The 23,666-nt window shown below is 38.3% G+C and overlaps 1 protein-coding gene across 2 annotated transcripts in view; it reads left to right on the top strand.

Moving 5' to 3' along the window:
• The first annotated feature begins 927 nt into the window (after positions 1-927).
• The window catches only part of LOC139937175 (dolichyl-diphosphooligosaccharide--protein glycosyltransferase subunit STT3B-like), a 37,340-nt gene continuing 14,601 nt past the window's right edge, over positions 928-23,666 (top strand). For both annotated transcript variants that reach the window (XM_071932230.1, XM_071932229.1), the window contains exons 1-9: positions 928-1,244; positions 8,696-8,804; positions 9,895-10,004; positions 11,338-11,426; positions 13,098-13,186; positions 20,271-20,336; positions 20,696-20,795; positions 21,472-21,570; positions 23,213-23,359. In XM_071932230.1, coding sequence (XP_071788331.1) covers positions 928-1,244; positions 8,696-8,804; positions 9,895-10,004; positions 11,338-11,426; positions 13,098-13,186; positions 20,271-20,336; positions 20,696-20,795; positions 21,472-21,570; positions 23,213-23,359 — 1,126 coding nt within the window. The remainder of the gene's footprint in view (positions 1,245-8,695; positions 8,805-9,894; positions 10,005-11,337; positions 11,427-13,097; positions 13,187-20,270; positions 20,337-20,695; positions 20,796-21,471; positions 21,571-23,212; positions 23,360-23,666) is intronic.

The following is a 23,666-nucleotide window of genomic DNA, read 5'->3' as shown; positions in this document are numbered from 1 at the left end:
GGCGCCAAATAACAGTTACTGCTCCTTATCAAGGGATGGCGATCACAGACATAAAGAACCGTTCTTTATGTCTGTGATCGCGACATTTTAATACACAAAACATTTATTTGGTCCAATTGCAGGGCAGGGATGTATTTAGATAGATAATCCACTGAATTTTATTTTTTCAAAAAGGAAGTGTACACATTAATTTGTCGTCTATTCTATTCAATTAATGATGGAAAAAAGGTGAGCCGCGTAGCCAAAACCAAACGGCTTTTAGTTTTTGTACTTGTTTGGTTATAGGGGGGGGGGGTTCCCCCAAGAATTATGCAGAACTTTCTGAAAGAATGGTTTTATTAGACTATTTCTTTTCCTTCATTTTATTATTTCCAGTCAATGAAATACAATTAACTAAATCGAGTAGGTGGTGCATGCATGCACGTGGTGCAAGGAAAGACAAGCAATAGTTTAAATTTGTGCCATCGCAACAAGACCGTTAAGTCGCGCTTACCTATATTTTTATGCTTACTAGTGTTTTTCTCGTATAATATTGCAGTTTATCTGTGCTTTTGTTTTAAATGGTTTATTGTTATTGTACTTAAAAAAGATTCCTCCAAAATAAAAAATATTATCATAGGCGAAAATTATTAATATGCCCCTCCCATACACTTAGTGCATGCGCTACCTCCTTCACACGACGCCAAACATGATTGGTCTAGCTATCACAGCCTCGTTCGCAAGTCTTTGCATTAATTCTGATTTATCGCATACATTAGCAGAATTAATGTAAATTACTACATAAATTGAGTCTCAGATATTGATTTAGCCGAGGGTAGGTTTTATAAAACATATTTTATGTGTGTAAAGATTTGATTTTAGGCAACATTAGGGTACATGCTTTAGTGTTTGTGACTAAGGCCATATACATGTGTGCATCGAACCAAAATGGCGGAACACACCGGTCAATACGACGCTCCGACTCACCCCGGAAAACGGAGCCCAAACCAGGCTCCAATGGCCGTCAAGAGCTCCGCTAACCGGCACAAACAGGCCCAGAAATCCACCAAAAATCAGGAGCTGGGTAAGGAGGTGGAAATTGTCGCCTACGATGGGTCTGAGACGCAGAAGTTTACGTCCATGTCGGGTGCGGTACAGGGCTTGCTCACGTTTGTCATACTGTTCTTGGCTTGCCTCGCTGCGTTCAGCTCCCGTCTGTTTGCAGTGATCCGATTCGAGAGCATCATTCACGAGTTTGATCCATGGTGAGAAAATGTTTCTGTTTCTTTAGCAATTCTTGGACTATTTGTTTCACTCTCTATGCATCTGCCTCTGCGTCTTTCGACTACTGTCCAGTGTATGTGATCTTATTCTTAAAATCTTTGTTCAAATCAAACATGGACCTGCTGGTTCAAATCAAACTCCAATTAGCCTAATTTAATTACACACTGCACGCAGGTCACAGCACTGCCACTTCACTGGATATCTTGTTACACACAAGACAAAACAAAGACTTTTGTTTTGAAAAAAGTGACGGTGGGATTCTCCGGTAACTTTTCCAAATTATAAATGGTATCTTGTCCTTTGTACATCTTTGTTTGCATTTAACTGAAATGCTGTTATTAATCTCATTCAATCATGACAAATCCTGATTCATTTCTTTAATTTTAATTTCCATGTGGTTGTGTTGAAAACAACAAAAATTCAAAAGTAACAAATAGGCCTACATGAAAATTAAAACATGTTTGTGAAATCTTGCGTTAAATTATTTATTATTAATGTTCTAAATTGTACTCTATGTCTATGATCTTTGTATTGTCTGATAAGTTATTACTGATTGGACTTTAATTTATGTTTTCAGATTTGTTTGCATTGTTTAAAAAACAAAATTACACACAAAATTGATAATATGATTGTCCTCTGTCTGTTGCAAATTTTGAAAAACCTCATTCTAATAATCTAAGCAATACCCAACAAAACATTCTCAATTAGTCAATTGATAGTGCCAGTGGGATGTCCATGCCCATTGAATGTCATCAGTGGCAAACACCATGGTTTATAAGAAAGAAAAAAAAATAAAAAAATAAAAATCTTTGATAAATTATAGTACATTGTCGCAGAATTTAATTAAATTAATCTGGTCTAGGTGATTTACTTCTGTGACATGAATGCACTTAAACAAATCGCAATTAGTATATTTGTTTTGTAGCGGACTGTAACCCTACGCTAACAGGCCATGGATTTGCATTGTTATGTTTACAGTGAATGTCATGCATTTTCAGACAGTAAGCACCAAAAGGTTAGCTTGTCTTTTTGTTTACTTATTTTGTAGTTGTAGCAGCGCTATGAAATGGAAACTTGATCAATTATAAAGCACAGCAGCTGTAAGAACTTAGCGCTAAAAACTCTGTTAGTTTTACAGTCTTATTGACTTGCCCCAAACACGGCCAAATGTTGAGCCCTGCCTAGGAAATTCAGCAAAGTTGTTTTCAAACATAAGCTTACATGTAGGCCCAGTTTCATAGACCTGCTAAGCTCAAAACTTGCTTAGCATGACATTTCTTCCTTGACAACAACAGCTGAATACCAGTAACAGGCAATATGCAACAAACGGAATTGTATTCGGTAATCCTGTTTTTATCAAGGAAATAACTTCATGCTAAGCAAAATGTGTGCTAAGCAGCTCTATGAAATTGGGCCCTGGTCCCATTCAAAATATCATGTCACATACATTGTACCTGTACCCTCTGTGACTGGTATCCTGCTAAGCTGAAAATTGTAAGCAATATGTTTTTATAAGCAGGTCCATGAAATAAGGGCCTCCCTTAAGAAACTCTGCAGATCATTAGAAATTTTATTCAAAGATCACAACAAAATTCATGTCATTGCTTTGTTTGCATTTAATGCATACATAGTGCACATTCTAGAAAATGATTCCCTGGAATTTCATCCTTGAAAGGGCAAGGCCATTTTTATTTTGAATAAAGGGCACTTCCATTGGAAAATCTTAAGGTCAATGGGCAACTTTTGATGGGGCATCGAGACCAGGGGCAACAGAGGCCATGGCATTAGCCTGCGTGTAACTCCAGGCCTGCGTGTAACTCCAGGCATGTGATTCTATTCAACGCACATTTCCACACATATTTGGGAAAACATTTCACAGACACCATCCCATACATATGCACACAATTTTTGTGATGCGGTGTCCCTTCAGGGCCACTGTCCGTGTCCGTGTAATATTGATTGGTACCTGTAGGAGGGTTAAATATGCAATTTGCTGAACTAAACTGTGTGTAAAAGCAATCAACCAACTGTCTCTGTTTGATCAACGATTCCTAATACTGTACCTCTGAGACGGAAGTATGTAGAATTTAAAAAAAATATACCCCTCATATTTGAACTTAGTAATAATTGTTGACTTTGGATTTTCCCAGGCCCATTGACGATGGAAATTTGTGTTTATTTTGAATGAATGACAATTTTGCCTTGTAGTCTCATGTGGTCTGTATCCATCAATAGATTCGTACTCTTCCAATATTTTGAGAAGAAACTGTGTTTTTGTTCAAGATGTCACTGAACAAAGTACATTCTAAAACAGTGTTCAGGGGTTGGCTGAGTGTGTGAATGAACTGGGTCCTTGCTTACTTTTGCTCAAGTCGAGTGGTGTCCTTGAATCACGATGGTTCCCCAAGCCTTCCTGTCCCCCATTGCCGATTTGAAATCCATTGATTCAAGTCCCGTGTCACTTTTGAAAAACAAACCCGAAGGACCCCAGTAGTCCTGTGTTTTCTGTGAAATAGGATCAGATAGTGTCTTTTCTTAAATCTTAGTCTTATCTATTACGGTATTATTTATTATTATAATTATTTATTCCGCATAAAAAAACATACAAAATACGAACATAATCAAAACAATACAAAAGCCAGGGACATATGCCTGGAATTGAAAAAGTTTACCAAAAAACTGTAACCCGAAGGCCTTCAATTCCAATATCCTTGGCCATATAATAAAAATCTATAATGTATCCAAGTTAAAAACCACTAAGGGAAACTGACTGGGTAAGATCCTAAATGATTTAGGGTTGAACAAAGAAAAATTGACTAGAGCAAGATTTGAACGGATGTCCTATGGTTAAATCTGCCAGTTGGGTCAACTAGCCATTAGTTGGCGATCCCCGGGCTGCCATTTTCCAGTTTGCACCGTAAACTTGGGTGTTTTCCCTGGCTTCACGGCAGGTAACGGTTGTATGGATTCTGATTTGCACCCCCAAGAAGGATGTTGACAAATTAGGGAGACCGCCAGGAGGTAGCGGGTTCAAGTCTGTAGTAATGTTTTTGTCTAGTCCAAGACCTTCCAGGTACAGCTGAGTCCTGGGTCTCCAAGGTTAGTTTAAGGTTTAGTCACATCATTCAAGGCCAAGGCCAGTTATGCACAATCTATGTAAGCAGGGCTTGCCCTTAACACTAGCCAGACGTACATTGTCTAGTATACAAATATTGAGTGGGTCAAGAGTGGAATGGGAGGAATATTATCGCAAGGTAAAATTTGGACTGTGAGGCGAAGCCGAGTGAAATGGAACAGTCCAAATTTTACTGACCGATAATATTCCTTCCATTCCACGAATTAAAGCCACTCAATATTTGTTTAATATAAACTGACATATAGATCCTTGTGTTTGACAACCAAAAATCATTTACCCAATGCACAAATTTAATAGCAATCGGATCACACAACCTTTTGCACAGGTGCTCCTTTGTTTTAGCAGTGGCGCGGCGGCGCTGTACTGCTCAAAAACATTGGGAACAAGGATGATCTTAACTGTTGAAATGATATTCCCCATGGGCGAATACCGGTAGGTCTTTTTGATCGCCGGTGCGGATGGGAGTAATAGTGAATGTCACGTGAAGTAAGTTCCACCAATCAAATGACAAGGATCTGTATGTCAGTTATATAATAAAAACTGTCTAGCTGTTTACTAACTGTCTAGTAAATGTATTTTGGCTTTTTTGTGTGTCACATTATCAATTTAGGTAAAGAAAATGTTTTATCAGCAGGAGCCGATCTATTTCAAATTTGATATCTTTGGGTTTCAGTTGCGCATGCGTCTTTCACAGTCAGAATTTTGGTCTGCGAATTCTCAGGTCCACTTCAGTAATCGTACTTCATCACGATAGCATTTATGGGAGGGAGTCGTACTTTATCACGATAGCATTTTGGGGGGGAGTAAATGGTTAGTACATGTACATGTACTTGTAAAATATAAATGGTCGGAAATTTGAGTCAAAATTGCTGGCCTCAAACCAGCCTCGGCTTGATTCCTCAGGTCCTGAAGGTGTCGAGGCCATAACAGTGCCGTTAGCACACAAGGCCCAATTTTAAAGGGATGCTCCAGTGAATTAAAATAAAACAGTTAATTTTGCTGTCATTTATTTCTGATATATGTATTGAACATCAATAAAATGTGTTTTGTTTTTTCCCCCGACATATCTCACTTGCGTAATTAGCGAATAAGTCATGCCCCCCCCCCTTTTGTGGATTGTTACCGCCCCCCTACCATCGACGTCACGTCGGGAATTCAAACATATCGTCGGCAAAAAGAGTCTGGTTCCTAACTACACGCTCCTAGGTACCAGGCCACACAATGCACACGTCTCTATATGCACCCAGCCAGGGGACCCGACGGCTCGTGTTCCCGACATGACGTCACATGAAGGCTCCCTTTTAGGGGCGGGGTGGGTTCCCCTAATCTCTTGAAAACCACTTTTAAAATACTTGCGCATTGAATTAAAACAATTAAAAAATATTTCAGGTTTAAAAAGTCATGTTTAATCGTTTAAATTTTTAAAAAACCCACTGCAGCCACCCTTTAAAGAGCTGCTAAAAGCAGAAAATATTGTATAACAATTTTCTGCTTAGCAGAAATGAGCAGGATGACAGATACAATTTGTATATGTGACATTATGGTTTTTTGGCTGGTAAAACCGTATTCTGGTAAGCATTATAACTATATGGTGCTGAGCCGCTTTTTGTGCTTTAAAGCAGCTCTAGTGAGGTCACAGCCAAGGTCAGGCAGCGGTTGGTTTTAAGACCTCCAACACTGGTCTATTGTCAATTTTTCTTTGTTCAACCAAGAGTAGAAGAGTTTTTTTAGGTGCAGCACAACAACAAACATGTTATGCACTGTGGATAAAACCCGATTATTTAAGTTGACTGAGTGTGCTGTTACAATTTGTGCAACATCAGTCTCCCACACATTAGAGTATAGTTTGTTATCCAGGACAGGGGAACAAAAAAAACACTCTAAAATTAAACAAACTAAATTGCTTGACGGATGGTTGGAAATCCATGCCAAAGTAATGCCTTTCAACATTCAAGAGCATTGTTCTTACACTGTGTTTAAAGTTTAGTATAAAGCAGTCAAGAGCCTTGGAGGGTCTGATACGAACGCAAGAAAGGACACAAAATGATAGGAATAATTTTTTTGAATTTTGCACATGATTATATAAAAATGCTGTGTTTCCATCTTTTTGTTGTTGTGTAAAATTGGTCTTGTTAAAGGAAAAATTCAAATGCTCGACAACCATCCAACTTAAATCCCAGGGTTCAAAACCAAAATATTTCCTCGATTAAAACCCTCCCAAAACGTTCCTTTTTTTTTTAACCGATGCCAAATAACCCAAAACAAACACCAATTTTCAGCACCGGTTTGAGAAAAGAAATACATGTAAATTAATTTATTTAAATTTCTTTGTTCAGGAGTGAAATATTTTATGCGTGTGGTCTTTAAACGTTCGTACTCCTCCACATAAATTTTATATTTTGATGAGTATGCAATGAATGATAATTAGCAAATAAGCATTTTGCAGTCTGGCAAATTAATGAACCTACATTGTTCATCGTGTGTGCGCCCAGGGAGGGAGTAGACAATACGCAGTCATCGGTGAACGCTACATTCCCCTTTCAATCATTCACTGGAGGTATACAACGTTAAATTTGACTTGACAGTGCTTATTTTATCACTAGACGTCACAACACTGTGAGGAAAGGGTCAGTCAACTGAACCTTGCTAACTACCTAGAGGGCGTCCCTGATTGCCTTTAAAGGGAAGGTGTACGTTGGGTAATCCTCTTAAAATAAAGGACAATACTTAATTTTAATAGATAATGAATTTGCATTAGGGATAAAGAATATTAATTTGGCCTTACCCTTACACAAATTTGTGGGAAGCACTGACAGAATATCAAGCTTTTAAAGATTGTAGCTCATTATGATCCTACTAAGTTACCCTAGGGAGTTAGGGCTAATGATGACGATTACAATTTGGTTTATTGGTGAAATAAATTTGTATTATTCGTACCCATTAACGATAGTAAACCGCTGTTTGTAAAAATTTAAGAAATGGACTTTACCATCCATACAACAGTTTTTATTAGTCAGTGTATTTCAGTCTGGCTAGAATAGGCCTTTCCCACAAAACTTGTGCAAAATTGTTTTTAAGAGAGAGAATCTTGTTCTATTTTCTTTTGTGTCCAGAAACATTTCCTAAAATAATATGAAGAAGACCTTTGAGTAAAAACAAGAAAAACATTAAAATCCACTGACCCGACAGGAAACTTAACTGCCCTTTTTTGCGGCAGTGAGCGTGCGTATTGCACTCAGTATTGCACTCATAAAGGCTGAGTCACACTGCAGCGTTAGCGAAAACCATAACGATCACGACGCAAAGAGAACGCATTCTATTGAATTGCTCCACGCAGAATACGCACACGCTCATTTAACCAATAGAATGCATTCTCTTTGCATCATGATCGTTATCGTTTTCGTTATCGCTGCAGTGTGACTCGGCCTTAAGTCTCACAATGCGCACTACTGGCAAGAACTGAAAAATAACCGTCTAAAAGTCTCCCAGTCCATGTAGAGCCACAGGCATGTTTTAATCATGATGACACAACCCTTTTACTAGAGGAGGAAATTAATAAGTAGATTGTGGTAATATTATTTTTTTAATGAAATTTGAGATTATTTCCTGGTATCCATTTTGTTATACTAAAAATAAACAGCTGGTAGTGTATTTGTTATATCATCGTTTTAGTTCAGCCCTGATACTTCACTGAGCGGGAGGCAGTGAAGGTGATTGCCTCCATGCCCCCTGGTCATTGCCTTGGTGTCCTTGAAATGCTCTAGTAGAAATTTACAATTTCCTCATCTAGGGTGCTCTTTACCAAGGAGAAAATGCCTTGGTGCCCTTGCCCTTTCAAGAACGAAGCATGTTGGTTGTGTGTAAAATTACAATGTAGATACCTGAGTTTCAGGATCAATGCCATTGGAAAGGAGTTTCAGGATCAATGCCATTGGAAAGGAGTTTCAGGATCAATGCCATTGGAAAGATTATCCTTAACTGGCACTGAGGTCAAACAATGGAAACGCGCACAATGCATGTTTGCGACGGGCATAACTCAGCCAATGATAGCTTTTGACACTGACATTAATAAGGGTGCTGGTTTGGGCGTGTGGTGTTGTATGCAAGGGGTCTCTTTCATGGCTTTGCTTACTGTTGAATTCTGTGCTTACAGGTCGCCATTCTCTGCTTACAGGGTTAGCAACAGACTTGTCCTGCTAGCTGTGTTAAACTTTAAAGTGAAGATAGCAGAAGTTTTTAATGTACATTTTACTTTTTTTTTTTTAACTCTGAGTATTTTTCTCACTGTGTGTTCAGGTTTAATTATCGCTCAACTCATCACCTTGTATCACATGGGTTCTACAACTTCCTCAACTGGTTTGACGAGAGGGCGTGGTACCCTCTGGGGCGAATCGTCGGGGGCACCGTAAGTTTCCTCTGGTCCTGTTGTTTTCCGTGTTCAAGAATCAGGGGGGTCTGAATTTTAAAATCTGAGAGTTGTTATTGTTCACCTAAAAGGGACACGTTGCCTTGGATTAAGCGAGTTAGTCTTTGAAAAGCCTTTGAAACCATTTGTTAAAAAATGCACGTGGTTAGAAAGATGTTTTAGAGGTAGAATAATGATCCACACTAATATGCCTGGAAATTACATGGTTTTCCCGATACTTTGTGAACTAACACGGCACTTTAGTTTGTGGAATCAAATGTTTTACTCTACAAAATGGCTGACCAGGTTATATCGCAAAGTAAAAGGAAAACGACGCAATTTCGAGGCATATTTGTGTGGATCCTTATATTATTCTTTTAAAGCATCTTTCTAATGATTATGTGCATTTTATATAGACCAACTTACCCAATCCAAGGCAACGTGTCCTTTAAATCAATTTAAAAATTTACATTGTTTAAAGTGCAATTTGACTGAACTAACAATAACATACATAAGTAGAGATGTTAAATTTGCAATGGGGATACAAAATATTAATTTTGGTTTTTACCCATACACCGATGTGCATTAGCACTGTACACTGTATACTCAGTACTTGCCCGAGTCCTGTGAAAAAATATCACAGGCATGTTACTCGGGTGGCATTCGAACCCACAAATTGATTTTTTTGTGAAGTTTTTCAAATTGCCATTTAGACAAAAGATAATGCCATCTTCTTTACAATCTACATGTAACCCTAAAATGATGAACTGGATGTTTTTGTCCCTAGATTAATTTACCCTACATGATGTATTCAAAACACACTTGTCCTTGCTTGCTTTCCAACATCTAGACAAAACTTGACCGACGCCTTCGAATGTTTCTCTTTCTCAGTAAAGTGCGCGTTATAAATGCTGTAGTTTATTATTATTATTATGTAGGTGTACCCCAGGCTGGTAACCCCACAGTCTAACCCTGAACTGATGTATGTGTATGTGTTTTTTACCCCTAGGTGTACCCCAGGCTGATGGTATAACCTCACAGTTTAACCCTAAACTATAAGTATTGTAATGTATGTGTTTTTTACCCCTAGGTGTACCCCGGGCTGATGGTAACCTCTGGCGCTATCCACTGGTTTCTACATTTACTCAACATCCCGGTCCACATACGAGATATATGCGTATTTTTAGCACCGGCATTCAGGTAAAAGTTTGAAATCCAGCAGTTGTGTTTAACCCTTTAGCCCGCATAACGCTCGGAGGCGCCCTGCGTATGACCACGCAGTTTGACATGGTGTAATTTGAGTTATACACATGCGATTATAACGCAGCAAACAGCCATAGATAGAGCGCGATCTCAAGATGACAACAGTCTAAAAATAGCACATGGTCCACATAAGAAAAAAATGACGTAAGGTTCAAAGGTCGAAAGTCATTTCACAATCAAACAACGCATGTATGAGTGGGTGCTTTTTCTCTGTGTGGAGCCGTACGTTTTCTCTGTGTAGCCGGACCGTATAGGGAATGTACCACGTCTTACGCGCGCATGTACACAGTAATGACAGTCAAACTTTCTGGTGTTTTTACACACGGAATACCGTGATTTGAAAGGATTTTACAAAAGATTTTAGGTACAGAAGGTATCTGTTGATAATAGAGGCATTCATTTTCATTTCTCAAGGTATGTTGTGATTATTTTCAACCACTTTTCGTAGCTTTGTTTTCCTGTCGGACGGCAGTAAGCTTGAGAAAACTTGTGTGCACAACTTTCCACGTAAACAAACCTTCACTTGATACGCAAACAATGTTTTCAATTTTTTGTTGATCTCTCTTATGTTTCCAACCTGAAATCTTGAATTTTGTAAGACAAACAAAGCAACTGTGACAATCATCCAAAAGATAATTTCATCCTCTACAAAATAAACCCAACTTGTAACACAAGAAAATAATCACACCGACAGTTATCAGACATTTTTTGGGATAGGACCGGAAATCGATTGAATTTGCCTGGCGCACTAAGGAGCGTGTGACATTATGTTTAACGTTGCATGCGTGCTAAAGGGTTAAAAGCTACATACTGTAGAAATGACTCTGAAAACAAACTTGTGTAACTTTTTTTTTTTCAAAAGCCTTTCATGGCAATGGTAATAAGCATTCCTGCAAACTTATTTTGTCTAAAGTGTCCACTTAGGTTACTATAAGTTATCACACAAGCGCGAGTGGAATACGGAAAAATATAGCGCTTCTGCGTCCCATATCCAACGAGGCGGAGTGCCGAGCTGAATATGGGACGCAGACACGCTATATTTGTTTTATACTATCAACAGCTCCCCATTACTCATAACCAAGTAAGGTTTTATGCTCAAAAATATTTTGAGTAATTACCAATAGTGTCCCCTGCCTTTAATACAGACTTTGGAAATGTCAGCCAAAAGATCAAAGTTAGAAAGACCTCCAGTCTAGCGATTATCTTTGGTGTATTTACATACGTAACCAAAAACCTTGTTTTGTCTTTCTTCCCTGTGTTGTTTTCTCAGTGGGTTAACTGCACTGGCTGCCTATGGCCTTACCAAAGAGTTGTGGAGTCCGGGAGCAGGGTTGCTGTCTGCGTGCTTCATCGCTATCGGTAAGTCCTACATCCAGTCCCCCACCCCCCCCCCCCCTCCCCGACCCCCTCCTGCAGACAATAGCCCCACAAACACACATACGCACAGCCACAATTACAGGCTCACTTTTTGTTACAACTCATGAAAAACATAGTACTAACGATAATATCGAAGTCTTATATAGCGCACGTATCTACCGAACAAGGTACTCAAGACGCTCATGACACCAAATCATGAACAACAGATACATGTTTGGTACATGTAACTCTTGGCATAGAGCTGCTTTGAAGGCCGGGATAGAATGCTCAGAAATATATATAGTTGTTACATTTTTGTAGAAGATGCAGTCCATAGGAAACAGAAAAAAATATAACGAGTCTCTTACCTCACGTTAAAACATGGTAGAAATGGTTTTCTCCGAAACACTCACTGCCGAAATTCTGAAAAACGTGAGGTCAAACAAACCCGCGCTACAAAGGAATCGTGAAGTCATTGGCGCTATTTGATTTGGAAAATAGCGCCCCCCTCAGTTGGCCAAAACTGGAGAACTGTGTACAAACGCTATTGGGAAAAGCGCCAACGACGTCAATATACATTGTATAAAAGCAGTTTTTGACTCTCGGCTGAAAAAGCCGTGCGGAGAGGTGCTTTTTTTTTACTTGAATTACTTATTACTTAATGCAAATTTTAAGCGTAAAATGGCTATAAATTGTTTGTTTGGCCAAAAAAAGGTAATAGTTAAAATATTGAGATTATCCTGTAGCCGCTGTTATTTAAGCACAAAAATTAGCTCGTAATTGAGTCTGTACTAACATGAAAGAAGGAGAAGAAGTATGAAAGTGCCCTTTGCAAAATGAAAATGGCCTTGCCCTTTTAAAGATAAAATTCCAGGCTTTTTGTTGGTGGATGTTTTTATCAATTTTTGTTTTCATCACGCACCATCTAGCATCACTTTACATTGGACAGAGGAATGGTCAATTAGTCGTGACTGATTGATATTCGTACATACTGTGTGTCTGTTCTTTTTGTTTATCGACAAGGTCGACAGTGTAACACAATTCTTGTTTTAACTGTCATAATTTTGCTTTTATTCACGTTTGAAGTGCCTTCATAAAAACACATTAAATACGAGAGATATTTAATGATGTGCTCTGTAGTAAAATGAGGGGTAATAATTTCTGTAAATTATTTTTAATAAATGGGAGAAAAAAAGATGCCCATGATGCGTGGAGCTCAGCTTAAAAAAAATTTATACTAATACCATTCACCACATGATATCATAGCGAGCATTGTAGGCTTTCATTAATATTTCGCAACTTCGACGACCGATTGAGCTCAAGTTTTCACTGGTTTGCTATTTGTTGCATATATGTTGAGATACACCAAGTGTGAAGACTAGTCTTTGACAGTTCCCAATAGTGTCCACTGTCTTTAAATATGCACCGGCCATTGTCTCAGTGGCTACTTAAACCTGTTTGCTCCATGCTCAAAGTGCACAGTAGGTAATTGTAATAATTTAGTAGCAAGCCGAATGGATTAATGCTTTATGCCTGGATGCTTGACATTTTTTACACCAGAAAAACCAACGGATGCAAATAGCTGAAAGTGCAAAATGTGACAAACTCCGTCTTGTATGTTTTGTTTTTGTTTTTTTTGCATGATAAATATTTCCTCTCTCTCGTACTTTACAGTGCCCGGCTACATTTCTCGCTCAGTTGCTGGTTCCTATGACAACGAGGGAATTGCCATATTTGCTCTGCTCTTCACTTATTATCTGTGGGTAAGGAATGGCGTTGTGTTTCAGGAATGCATATTTATGCAAAAGTAGTGAATATTGATTGATAGTGCCAGGTTTTTGTTTTATTTGGGGGGGGGGGCATCATTACAGTGTTGTATTGGTTGTTATTAATATTATTATTATATTAAAATACATTTCGTCCACACTTGTGTAACTCAACACCAACATAGTTGGACCAGCAAAAGATTTGTATGCGTGGCTGCGGGCTGTTTGGCCCAGTGAGAGATCAGCAATTGTTATTACAGTCCTCAATCCTCAACACTATGCTCAACAACAACATCTAACTTCTACATTGAGGGGGCGAGTGGGGACAGGACTTAATTATGGGGGGTTTGGAATTATTTAATTACTTATTTGTGAAAGCTTATTTGGGGAGGGGCACAAGGGGGACTTTTTTTTTACTTTATGGGGTTAACCGGCTTAACCCCATATTGGTTTTTCACAAGAAGATTAAAAAAAGGGATCATGGGGAAAAGCAAAACAATATATCTCTCTCCAACCGACATGACAGATGCCTGTGTATTGCAGCCGTCTGCAAAATATTTTCTATGAAAACCAGAAAAAAAATTGGATTGAGCCGTGAAAGATATTTTTTGCATCCGTTGCATTTTACTGTTTTAAATTAGATGTCATCAGAGTATCAGACAGTATGTGCTGACATAAAAATGTGTTCAAATGGGTAACTACATAAAATACATGTACATATTGTGGCATAGTACCTGCCACAGGCCTGATACTTCACGGAGGCAGCGGAGGCGATTGCCTTCGTTGCCCTTGTCATTGCCTTGGTGCTTTTACTGGTGCTCCAGTAGAAATTTACAATTTCCTCATAGGGTGCCCTTTGCCAAAGGGAAAATGCCTTGGTGCCCTTGCCCTTTCAAAAACGAAGCATACAGCCCTGCCTGCACATATGGCGTAATATTAGCACCCATTCATTCACCTCAAAAGGACTTGCACATTATTTTTAAGATATATATGCAAATATAAACATTTATACGCAGGCCTTGCACTTAAAGCCATTGGACACTTTCGGTAAACAGTATTGTCCAAGGCCCACATTTCGTGTATCACAACTTATATATAAAATAACAAACCTGTGAAAGTTTAGGCTCAATTGGTCATAGGAGTCAGGAAAAAATCATGGGAAAACCCACCCTTGTTTCCGCACGTTTCGCCGTGTCATGACGTGTTTAAAATAAATCCATAATTCTCGATATATCTAGAATTTATATAGTTTTTAATGTTTTTTAATGTGTTTATAACAAATCCACAATTCTCACTAACGAGAATTTATATTGTTTTACCGTTTTCTCAAAAAGTAAAGCATTTCATGGAATAATATTTCAAGAGAAGTCTTTCACCATTACCTTCTGTAAACCCTGTAAGTTATTTGTAATCTGTGAACTTTTAGTTTTTTTACTGTTCCGAAAGTGTCCAATGGCTTTGTAAAGTAGAATGTATGTTAGACAGATAGATAGATGATAAAATGGTTTATTAAAAAACTGTCCTCACAGCTCAAAGGCTGAATTACAACAATTTTACATTAATTTAAAAATTGAATTTAAATAGGTGGCAAACTTGTAATATAAAAAATAGTTGAGCCACTCCTCTAAATTTAAAAAACATTGCACATTACGTTTTATCTACTTTGCTTAGTAATATTAAATCATAAGTAAGCTGACGTTGATGATATTAAAATTACATATTGACCCCCTTGCATGATGGGAAACGTGCCTCCGCACAATGTGCATCTACCATATCCGCACATTTTGCCGCCAATTCCTTTGTGAATACTTTGCACTTTGCGCCTTGAATTGGGTCAATAGTTGAAGAGGCAAGGTGCTTGTAGTATTTCATTCATACATGTAAATAAAGGGCACTTCTATTGTGAAACAGAAATATGAATTTCCACTGGTAAGTTTAAAGGAACACGTTGCCTTGGATCGGACAAGTTGGTCTTTGAAAAGCATTTGTAACTGTTTTTTATAAAATGCACATGGGTAGAAAGATGTTGTAAAAGTAGAATACAATGATCCACACAAACATGCCTCGAAATTGCACGGTTTTCCTTTTACCTCATCGACTAACACGGGCGGCCATTTATGGGAGTCAAATTTTTGACCCCCATAAATGGCCGACCGTGTAAGTTCGCGCTGTAAAAGGAAAACCACGCAATTTCGAGACAAACTTGTGTGGATAATTGTATTCTACTTTTAAAACATCTATCCAACCATATGCATTTTATAAAAAAAAACGGTTACAAACGCTCAGTTATCGACCAACTCGTCCGATTCAAGGCAACGTGTTCCTTTAAAGGGGCACTCAGGCCTTGAAAAAAATGCTCTTGAAGGGGCAAAGCAATCATATTCTGGTAAGAGGCACTTCTATGAGGAAAATATAAATTTGTATCGAGACCAGGGCCCAATTTTCATAGAGCTGCTTAAGAACAAAATTTTGCTTAAACAAAAAAATTCTTGCTTAGTAAAATCAGATTACCAGCCAAGACTCCACTCAATTGTTATGCTAAGTAAACAACAGGTAAATACCAGTCACAAGCAATGTCTAATGGCATGACATTTGGCCAGTAACATGTCACGTGTAAAGTAAGCAAGCTTAAGCAATTTTTTTGCTTAAGCAGCTCTATGAAATTGGGCCCCGGCACCACAGCAAAAGCACAGGGCACCACCGCAATTGCTGTGGGTTTAATTGTAGGCCTTGGCACCCACAGCAAATGCCTTTGTGTTGATCCAGACGGCAACCTTTAAAGCATCAAATTAATATGTGGTTTTTAATAATGTGCATTTAATGGCTGCATAAAATTGTCACTCAAATAGTACCGCAGCACAGCCTTCCCACCAGGAAGTCTGAGCCAAGCCATCTGGGGCTACATGTATATTTATAATTGGAACAACCACTGTGTTTGGTGCTCATCAATACATTCACATAGAGGCAGTCGTTAAAGAAACTGCACTAAGCTTGGGCGATATCGCTTTATTTTATTCACGATATATCGCCGACAATATATCGCGATATTCGATATAATCGCGATTAATGAAATTTGCACCATCAGTCTTCAAACTCCAAGTGAAAGTTGTAGAAGAGACAGTCATAGCATTAGAGAGGTGTTCTAATGACCTATTCTTCTGGTTTTACTCTAGTCTATGGGGTGCAAGATGTCTCAGCTTGCAAATACATCATGATATTGCGATATTTAATCGATATCGCGATATATCACGATATATCACGATATATGGATATTTCGATTAAAACCAAATTCATCCGATATCGAAATCGTTTCCAAATTAATATCGCGATATTCGATAATATCGTAATATCACCCAAGCTTGCACTGCACACGTTTGGTAATTACTCAAAATAATTATTAGCATAAAAACTTACTTGGTAATTAGCAATGGAGAGCTGTTGATAGTATAAACGTTGTGAGAAACGACTTCTTCTGAAGTTACGTAGTATTTGAGAATGAGGTTATTTCTCACTCAAATAATAAAAAGACTCCAGCTGAAGCCTTTTATTGTGCATCTAAAAAAAGTAATGCAACAAGGGTGTATTTTCTTTCATTATTGTCTTGCAAATTCAATGACCATGTTGAACCCAAGTTTTCACATGTTTGTTATTTTATGCATTTTTATTGGGATACACCAAGTGAGAAGACTGGTCTTTGACAATTACCAATAGTGTCCAGTGTCTTTAAAAAAAATTATACAGGATTGTGGATAAATTTTAGTCAGAATAGATATTGATTATGAAGCTCATACTAGAGCCGTTTGTCTGTGAAATGTTTCCCTCTGAAATGAAGTCGTATTCTAGAATACAACCAAAATTTAGGGCAATGAATTTACATGCTGAAAATTATGCATGGTCACAACAGAATAAAGAGTCACACTACGTGATCAGTGCTGAACATGATAAACCAAAATTTTAACAGGTTTATTCATTCATGCATATGGCTAATCACACAAGACAAGTATAGGCTCATCCTGTACAATACCTTTAACGACACTGGACACTGTTGGTCTTCTCACTTGGTGTATCTCAACATGTATGCATACAATAACAAACCTGTGAAAATTTGAGCTCAATTGGTCATCGAAGTTGCGAGATAATAATGAAAGAAAAAACACCCTTGTCACACAAAGTAGTGTGCTTTCAGATATAATTATTTTGAGTAATTACCCAAAGTGTCCACTGCCTTTAATATTCTGAAAGGTTCATTTGTTATAAATGAGAAGAAGCCAACAAAAAGTTAATGCAGCGTTCGTGTACTCTTTATCATTACGAATTTAGTTTGGTTGGCCATTCATATTTTGCCGTGACAAGCGGACGCTATATATTAGGCAGAAAAAACTGTAACACAGACGGAAAGCATTATCGGCAACCCATGTGTGACTTGTGAAGAAGTATCCAGGAATACTTAATCAACTAAAGGGACAATTTTGACAGATCCCTAAGATCCCTAAGTCTGTTTGTCATTAAAGTTGTTAGCATTGTCACCACCCCCCCCCCCCCATTTTTTTAACAGCATTAGTAAAAAATAATGTGAACCAAATTCAAGCGAATTAATATCTTCAATGACCTATCTTTCTGTAAAAAGTGATGCTAAGCACCTTGGATACCTTGTTGGAAGATATGTGCACTATAAGACTTTGATATTAACATTTTTTGGTTATATTCAAAGACAAGGTATACATTTGGTTATCTTTCTTACAATTATTGGCAAATAAAAACTTTCTCGATTAGAAGTACAGTAACTTTAGATAGTACATGTATATAATGCATTTTGAGAATTATTTTACTTCAAAAAACTATAGTTAGGGGAAAATATATCAATTTTTATCCAATTTATATAAATTTGTTGTCCTTGAAGCTTATATTTAAGATGCGAGCTGACTTTGTGCAAGAGGAAAAACAATGCCCATTGTGTGTTCAAAAAAACACAATAGACTTCCCTTTGTGGCGATGTGGAGAGTCTGTAAATCCTCTTAAAATGTGACAGCCTGAAAGCTCGGAGCATTACATCTTGTCCCCAAGAGACAACCTAATGTCAGTATTTTTTCCTTTGTGTACAATTACCACTTCTTATCCTACGGTCTGGACTGTTTTGAGAGGAACATCAATTCCTACCTTCATCTCCTCTAAGATATTATCATTTTTGTAACTCCTAACCGCGAGTGGTTTTAAGCCTTGGTTTGTGACGAACTTGCTTTAAAAAGATAAACAAAACGTTCTCGGTAACCAAAATTATTCAGGAAAAAAAACAGGATTCTGTACACTGTGGTCCTTGTGACATGAGTGTTTATGGAATCGGCATTAAATTTATTAAAACACAGGAAGACTGTTTAAAACAGGAATTCATAAATACCTCAGACAGTTTCGCTATTCCTATTGGTGGAGAGCGCGTCACGTGGGTGTGTATAAACCTTTTGTTTATGACCGGTAAAAAGAGTTAATTCATGGGCGTGACACACGACCTTGCACCTGTTCTTATAAGACAGTTTCTCCATTCCTATTGGTCGAGAGCAACGGCTGAAACAGTTGTGCCACATCACGCGATACGCACGACGCGCACAGCATTCCCTTATAAGGAGTTGTTTACCTGAGGGTGGCAGAGGGCTTTACCATTTCATAGCTGGAGGGGTGTTGTGTTGAAAGAAATCATTTAAAAATTATAACTTTTGCATTTATTTTACTTTTTGACCAAAAAGTGATGATGTTTTTGACCGAAAAGGTATTTACATGTATGAATTGGAATCAAAGTGTGTTGAATCGGTTTTCAACTAGTGGTTTAAACCCGGCGAGGCCTGGTTCTTTATAATTTACCTTGACTTCGTCTCGGTAAAATTATCAAGAACTAGGCCTCGTTGGGATTAAACCACTAGTTGAAAACCTCTTCACCACACATTGATTCCCTTAATTATTCATATGAATTGTGAAGCTTGTGTATCACTTACTTGTGTATCACTTGGTTATAATATACACATGTTTTTAGAAGCCATCTGAGCGCAGATATTTTTTGGAGGCACGTACTCCACTGAGAAATGATTTTTTCATAGAACTAGGCCAAACAGTCTAGTTCATCGAACCCAAGCTCTGGTGTTGTCAGCAGCAGAGTGTGGGTTCGATTACCGGTCATGAAACTTGTGCCCTGGAGCAAGGCACTGAAACATGACTGCTTGGTAAATATTGGGAAGGTAGTGCATTCTGCTCTACCAGCCAGGCTCATAGTAGGCAATGCCGATGCATGTAACCCACAGACTGCGAAGGGGGTAACCTTGTTTCGGCCCCAGGAGAGGGCGACAATGTGCCCCTGGTGGCAGTTGATTTGGGTCTACAGCCCAAATAATTTAAGCAGGCTGTCCGGCCTTGTAGATCTCTCATGAAAACAATTATTTAATCAAACTTACATGCATTTAGTAAAGTTTGTGCTACTCACGCCAGACTTAATATTTCACATTTCATTCGTGGATTCCATAATGCACAGGAAATTAATAGAAGCACCGATATGGAAATTATTGTGCTAAGCTGTTACAAAGGTTTGGATGAACACACACCAAATTTGTTGAAGCCGTTTAAACAAACTTACATGCATGCATATAAGGTTTATGCTACTCACGCAAGACTAAATATTTCACATTTCATTCGTGGATTCCATTATAATGCACAGGAAATTAATTCAAGCATCGATATGGAAATAATTGTGCCAAGCTTTTACGAAGGTTTTGGACGTACACAAAATGTGTGCAGCCGTTTAACCGCTTTCATAAAAAACACAGGTCAAGTTAGCACTCTAGTTCAAGTATCTAGTTTCAGTTTGGGGTGTGTGGGTTTTGTAAGCTGTTGCACGATAGCATTATTTTCTTGATTGCTTCCAGTTGAAGATAAAGGGTGAAACTTGAGACATATTTTTATTTCATTTTCATCTCTCTCACATAAAGGAAAAAATAGACTATTTAAAGGCACAAGACACATTTGGTCAATATTTAAACTTTAATTTACATGTACATGTGTATAATGTTTTGGGGATTTTTGTTTGTTTTGCGTTTCACAGTTGAAAGCTGTCAAAACTGGTTCAGTATCATGGGCAGCGGCCACGTCACTGTCATACTTCTATATGGTAAGTCTCAAGCAGTCTCAAAAAACCTTACATTTTTTACTAAAAAATTTTCTGTTAATTTATCGTGTCCTCAAAGGCTTAGGGGCCTTCGCCCTTCACTTTCGCTCTTCACTTTCTTGCCGCATTCATTCTCCCTCTGTCACTCGTCCTGTGGACGATTTCACAAAGCCATAAAACTAATCACAAGACATATTGTCAGTATTACCGTGGTTGTTTGTGTTGTGACATCAGACTTTACTTTTGTGCTGAAATTGGGCCCCCCCAGGCATGAAAATTATCTTTGAAATTCTAAATGTTTTAAGACAATTATCATGGCAAGATTTGTTGGCCTTAACTATTGTTACTTTTTGTTGTTGCAGGTGTCGGCATGGGGAGGTTACGTTTTCATCATCAATTTAATTCCCCTTCATGTATGTGTGTTACTGCTGATGGGCAGATTCTCCTACAGGATCTATGTAGGTAAGTACATTGACCTCTAGAGGAAGGGTCGTAGATTTGTAAATCCTCTGCAAAATGAAGGGAATGTGACCTTTTTATTTCAAATATTAAGTTAAAAGCCACAAGAGAGACTCACTGGGTAAACTTAAATATTTTGGGGTTTAACAATAACAATTGTTACACCTCGGGTAACAAATTGTGAAGTTTGATTGGTCGAGAACCAATCATGTGACGCGCAACAAAAACGCATGTACCATGGCGTGGCGGGTAACATGAGTTTTGTTAACCTGTGTACATTCTGGATCGTTACCAGCGTTGAACGATTTCCAGTGCTAAGTACGAAACGGCCGCGGGTTCGAGGGAACATTGAATAATGTTTGAAGATGACAACAGAACTTTGAGAAGAGGAATAAAAATGTTACCAAGGTAAAACAAAACGATTGTTGCACGCTGTGACTTGGGTCCATGGGTTTTGAACACCCTCGATGGAAAGTGCCAACCTCGGCCTCGCCTTGGGTGCCATTTTCCCCCTCGGGTATACAAAACATCATGGACCCCGCCACAGCATGCAACAATTGTATAATGTAAACGAGAATTAGGGTTTGAATGTACACATGTACAAACACCGCCACTTCGTCAAGAACCTGTGACCTCCGGCTTAATGTGTCTTCTTTTCTTGTTTATTTTTTGTCCACAGCTTTTACAGTGTTCTACATCTTAGGGACAGTGTTTTCAATGCAGGTGCCTTTTGTTGGGTTCCAGCCGGTACGCACCAGTGAGCACATGGCAGCAGCAGGTCAGTATTTGAAACTTTTATAATAAATAATTTTGCTTAATATTTATTCACGTCATCTTTATTGAGGGTAAACTCCAATCAGCACCCACACTGCTTTTCAAGGAGGCCCTCCGTAAAAAAGATGTATTAGTTTAAAAACATCATTACATATTACACCATCAAAATTGTTAAAAGCAGTGGACACTATTGGTAATTGTCAAAGACTAGCCTTAACAGTTGGTGTATCTCAACAAACGCTTAAAATAACAAATTTGAGCTCAATCGGTCATCGAACGTGCGTGATAATAACAAAAGAAAAAAAACACCCTTGTCACACGAAGTTGTGTGCGTTTAGATGGTTGCTTTCGAGACCTCAAGTTCTAAATCTGAGGTCTCGAAATCAAATTCGTGGAAAATTACTTCTTTCTCGAAAACTATGGCACTTCAGAGGGAGCCGTTTCTCACAATGTTTTATACCATCAACCTCTCCCCATTACTCGTTACCAAGTAAGGTTTTATGCTAATAAATATTTTGAGTAATTACCAATAGTGTCCACTGCCTTTAAAATGGAAAGACTCCGTGGTCTCCTGCTTAAACTACAAAGAACCACTTGACCACTTGTTGTTTTTTTTTCCCTTTTTTTCTTGTTTCCCCATGTTTTCTTTTTCCCTCTCCCAAGTAACCTGCTAACATTTAAATCAAGAACACTAAGGATACTTTATTTAAGGTTTTTTTTATATGGTTTTTTTGTGTGGGGGGGGTCTTTTAAAAATAAAAATAAAAATTGTTGTAGTCAATTAACCCAAACAAGATCTAAAAACCATTTCCGCAGTATGCCCAGTTCCAAAACGAATAAGTGTTAATGTTGATTTCAAATTCTCCCTTAAAAGACTCCCTTTAAGAAACACCTGTCAGATGGTGACAAAAATCCACCTTCGATTCGAGATGCATAAATACGCATTTCCTACAGCCCGTAAGTGGTATTCCTGAATATGCATTTTAATTTAAGTCGTACAATTTGATTAGTCAGTGAGACATCCAGCAGGTGGGAGAAGAACCCAAAATGCATACTGTGGAAAAGTCAAAGCCTTAGGCTGTGTGGTCACATCCATAGAAACCAGGAGTTGCGCTAATTTTTTAGAAGGATTTTCTCTTTTCCCCTGCTAAAAAGCCTTGGTGTCGACTTTAATGTTAGGTGTTGTCTCACACTCCAGGGCCCAATTTCATAGAGCTGCCTAAGCAGAAAATATATTGCTTTCCAATTTTTTGCTAAGCAGAAATGAGGGTACCAGTCGTAAAATGCACTGGTGACATAGTAGTGTGGCTGGTAACCTCATGCTAGTAAGCATAAATCTGTTATGCTTAGGTGCTTTTTGTTCTTAAGAATTCTTCTGCTTAGCAGAAATGAGCAGGTTACCAGTCACAAATTGTACCTTGTGATATGGTAAATTGGCTGGTAACCTTATTCTAGTAAGCGTAATTTTGTTATGCTTAGCTGCTTTTTGTGCCTAAGCAGCTCTATGAAATTGGGCCCAGGAGTTATAACAGGTTTTGAAGCGACTCTGGGGAAATTAATCTCACCCAGGCGTAATTATGAATTGTTATGAATTCTCACGGCCTGTTGTAATTTTGTTTTGATTTCTTGTCTCAAACACCACCAAGGTACCTTTGCATTACTCCAGGCGTACGCTTTCCTGAAATACGTCCAAGATTTCCTGTCCAAGAAGGAGTTCAGGGCGCTGTTTTTCTTTGGCGTTGTGGGAACTGCTGGCGTTGTGTTCCTAGCGGTCGTTCTTCTTACTTATGCAGGTAAGACTGGCTTGAAAGGATGGAGAGGCTTGCTGGAAGTAGACCTAGTTATTGATATATCTCTTTGGGTGTTTTTAAGAGCAGTTCCAGGATGCTCAGAATTATTTAGTATTTACATTTTTCCAATAGACAGAGCCCCCCCCCCCCCCCCCAACAAAAAAGAGTTCATTACCTCGCGCTAAAACCGGGTAAAAAGGTCTTTCCTTGAAACACTCCCACAATCGGCTTTAACAATTATAACATTTAGAGCATCCCAGAGCTCTTTGAACTGTTTAGGTTCCTTGTTATAGCATGATCAGTTGGCTAT

Source organism: Asterias amurensis, chromosome 5, assembly GCF_032118995.1.
Source record: "Asterias amurensis chromosome 5, ASM3211899v1".
NCBI classification, from domain to species: domain Eukaryota; kingdom Metazoa; phylum Echinodermata; class Asteroidea; order Forcipulatida; family Asteriidae; genus Asterias; species Asterias amurensis.
The sequence above is the reverse complement of the archived record's forward strand: the minus strand, read 5'-3'. Positions and strand labels throughout refer to the sequence as shown.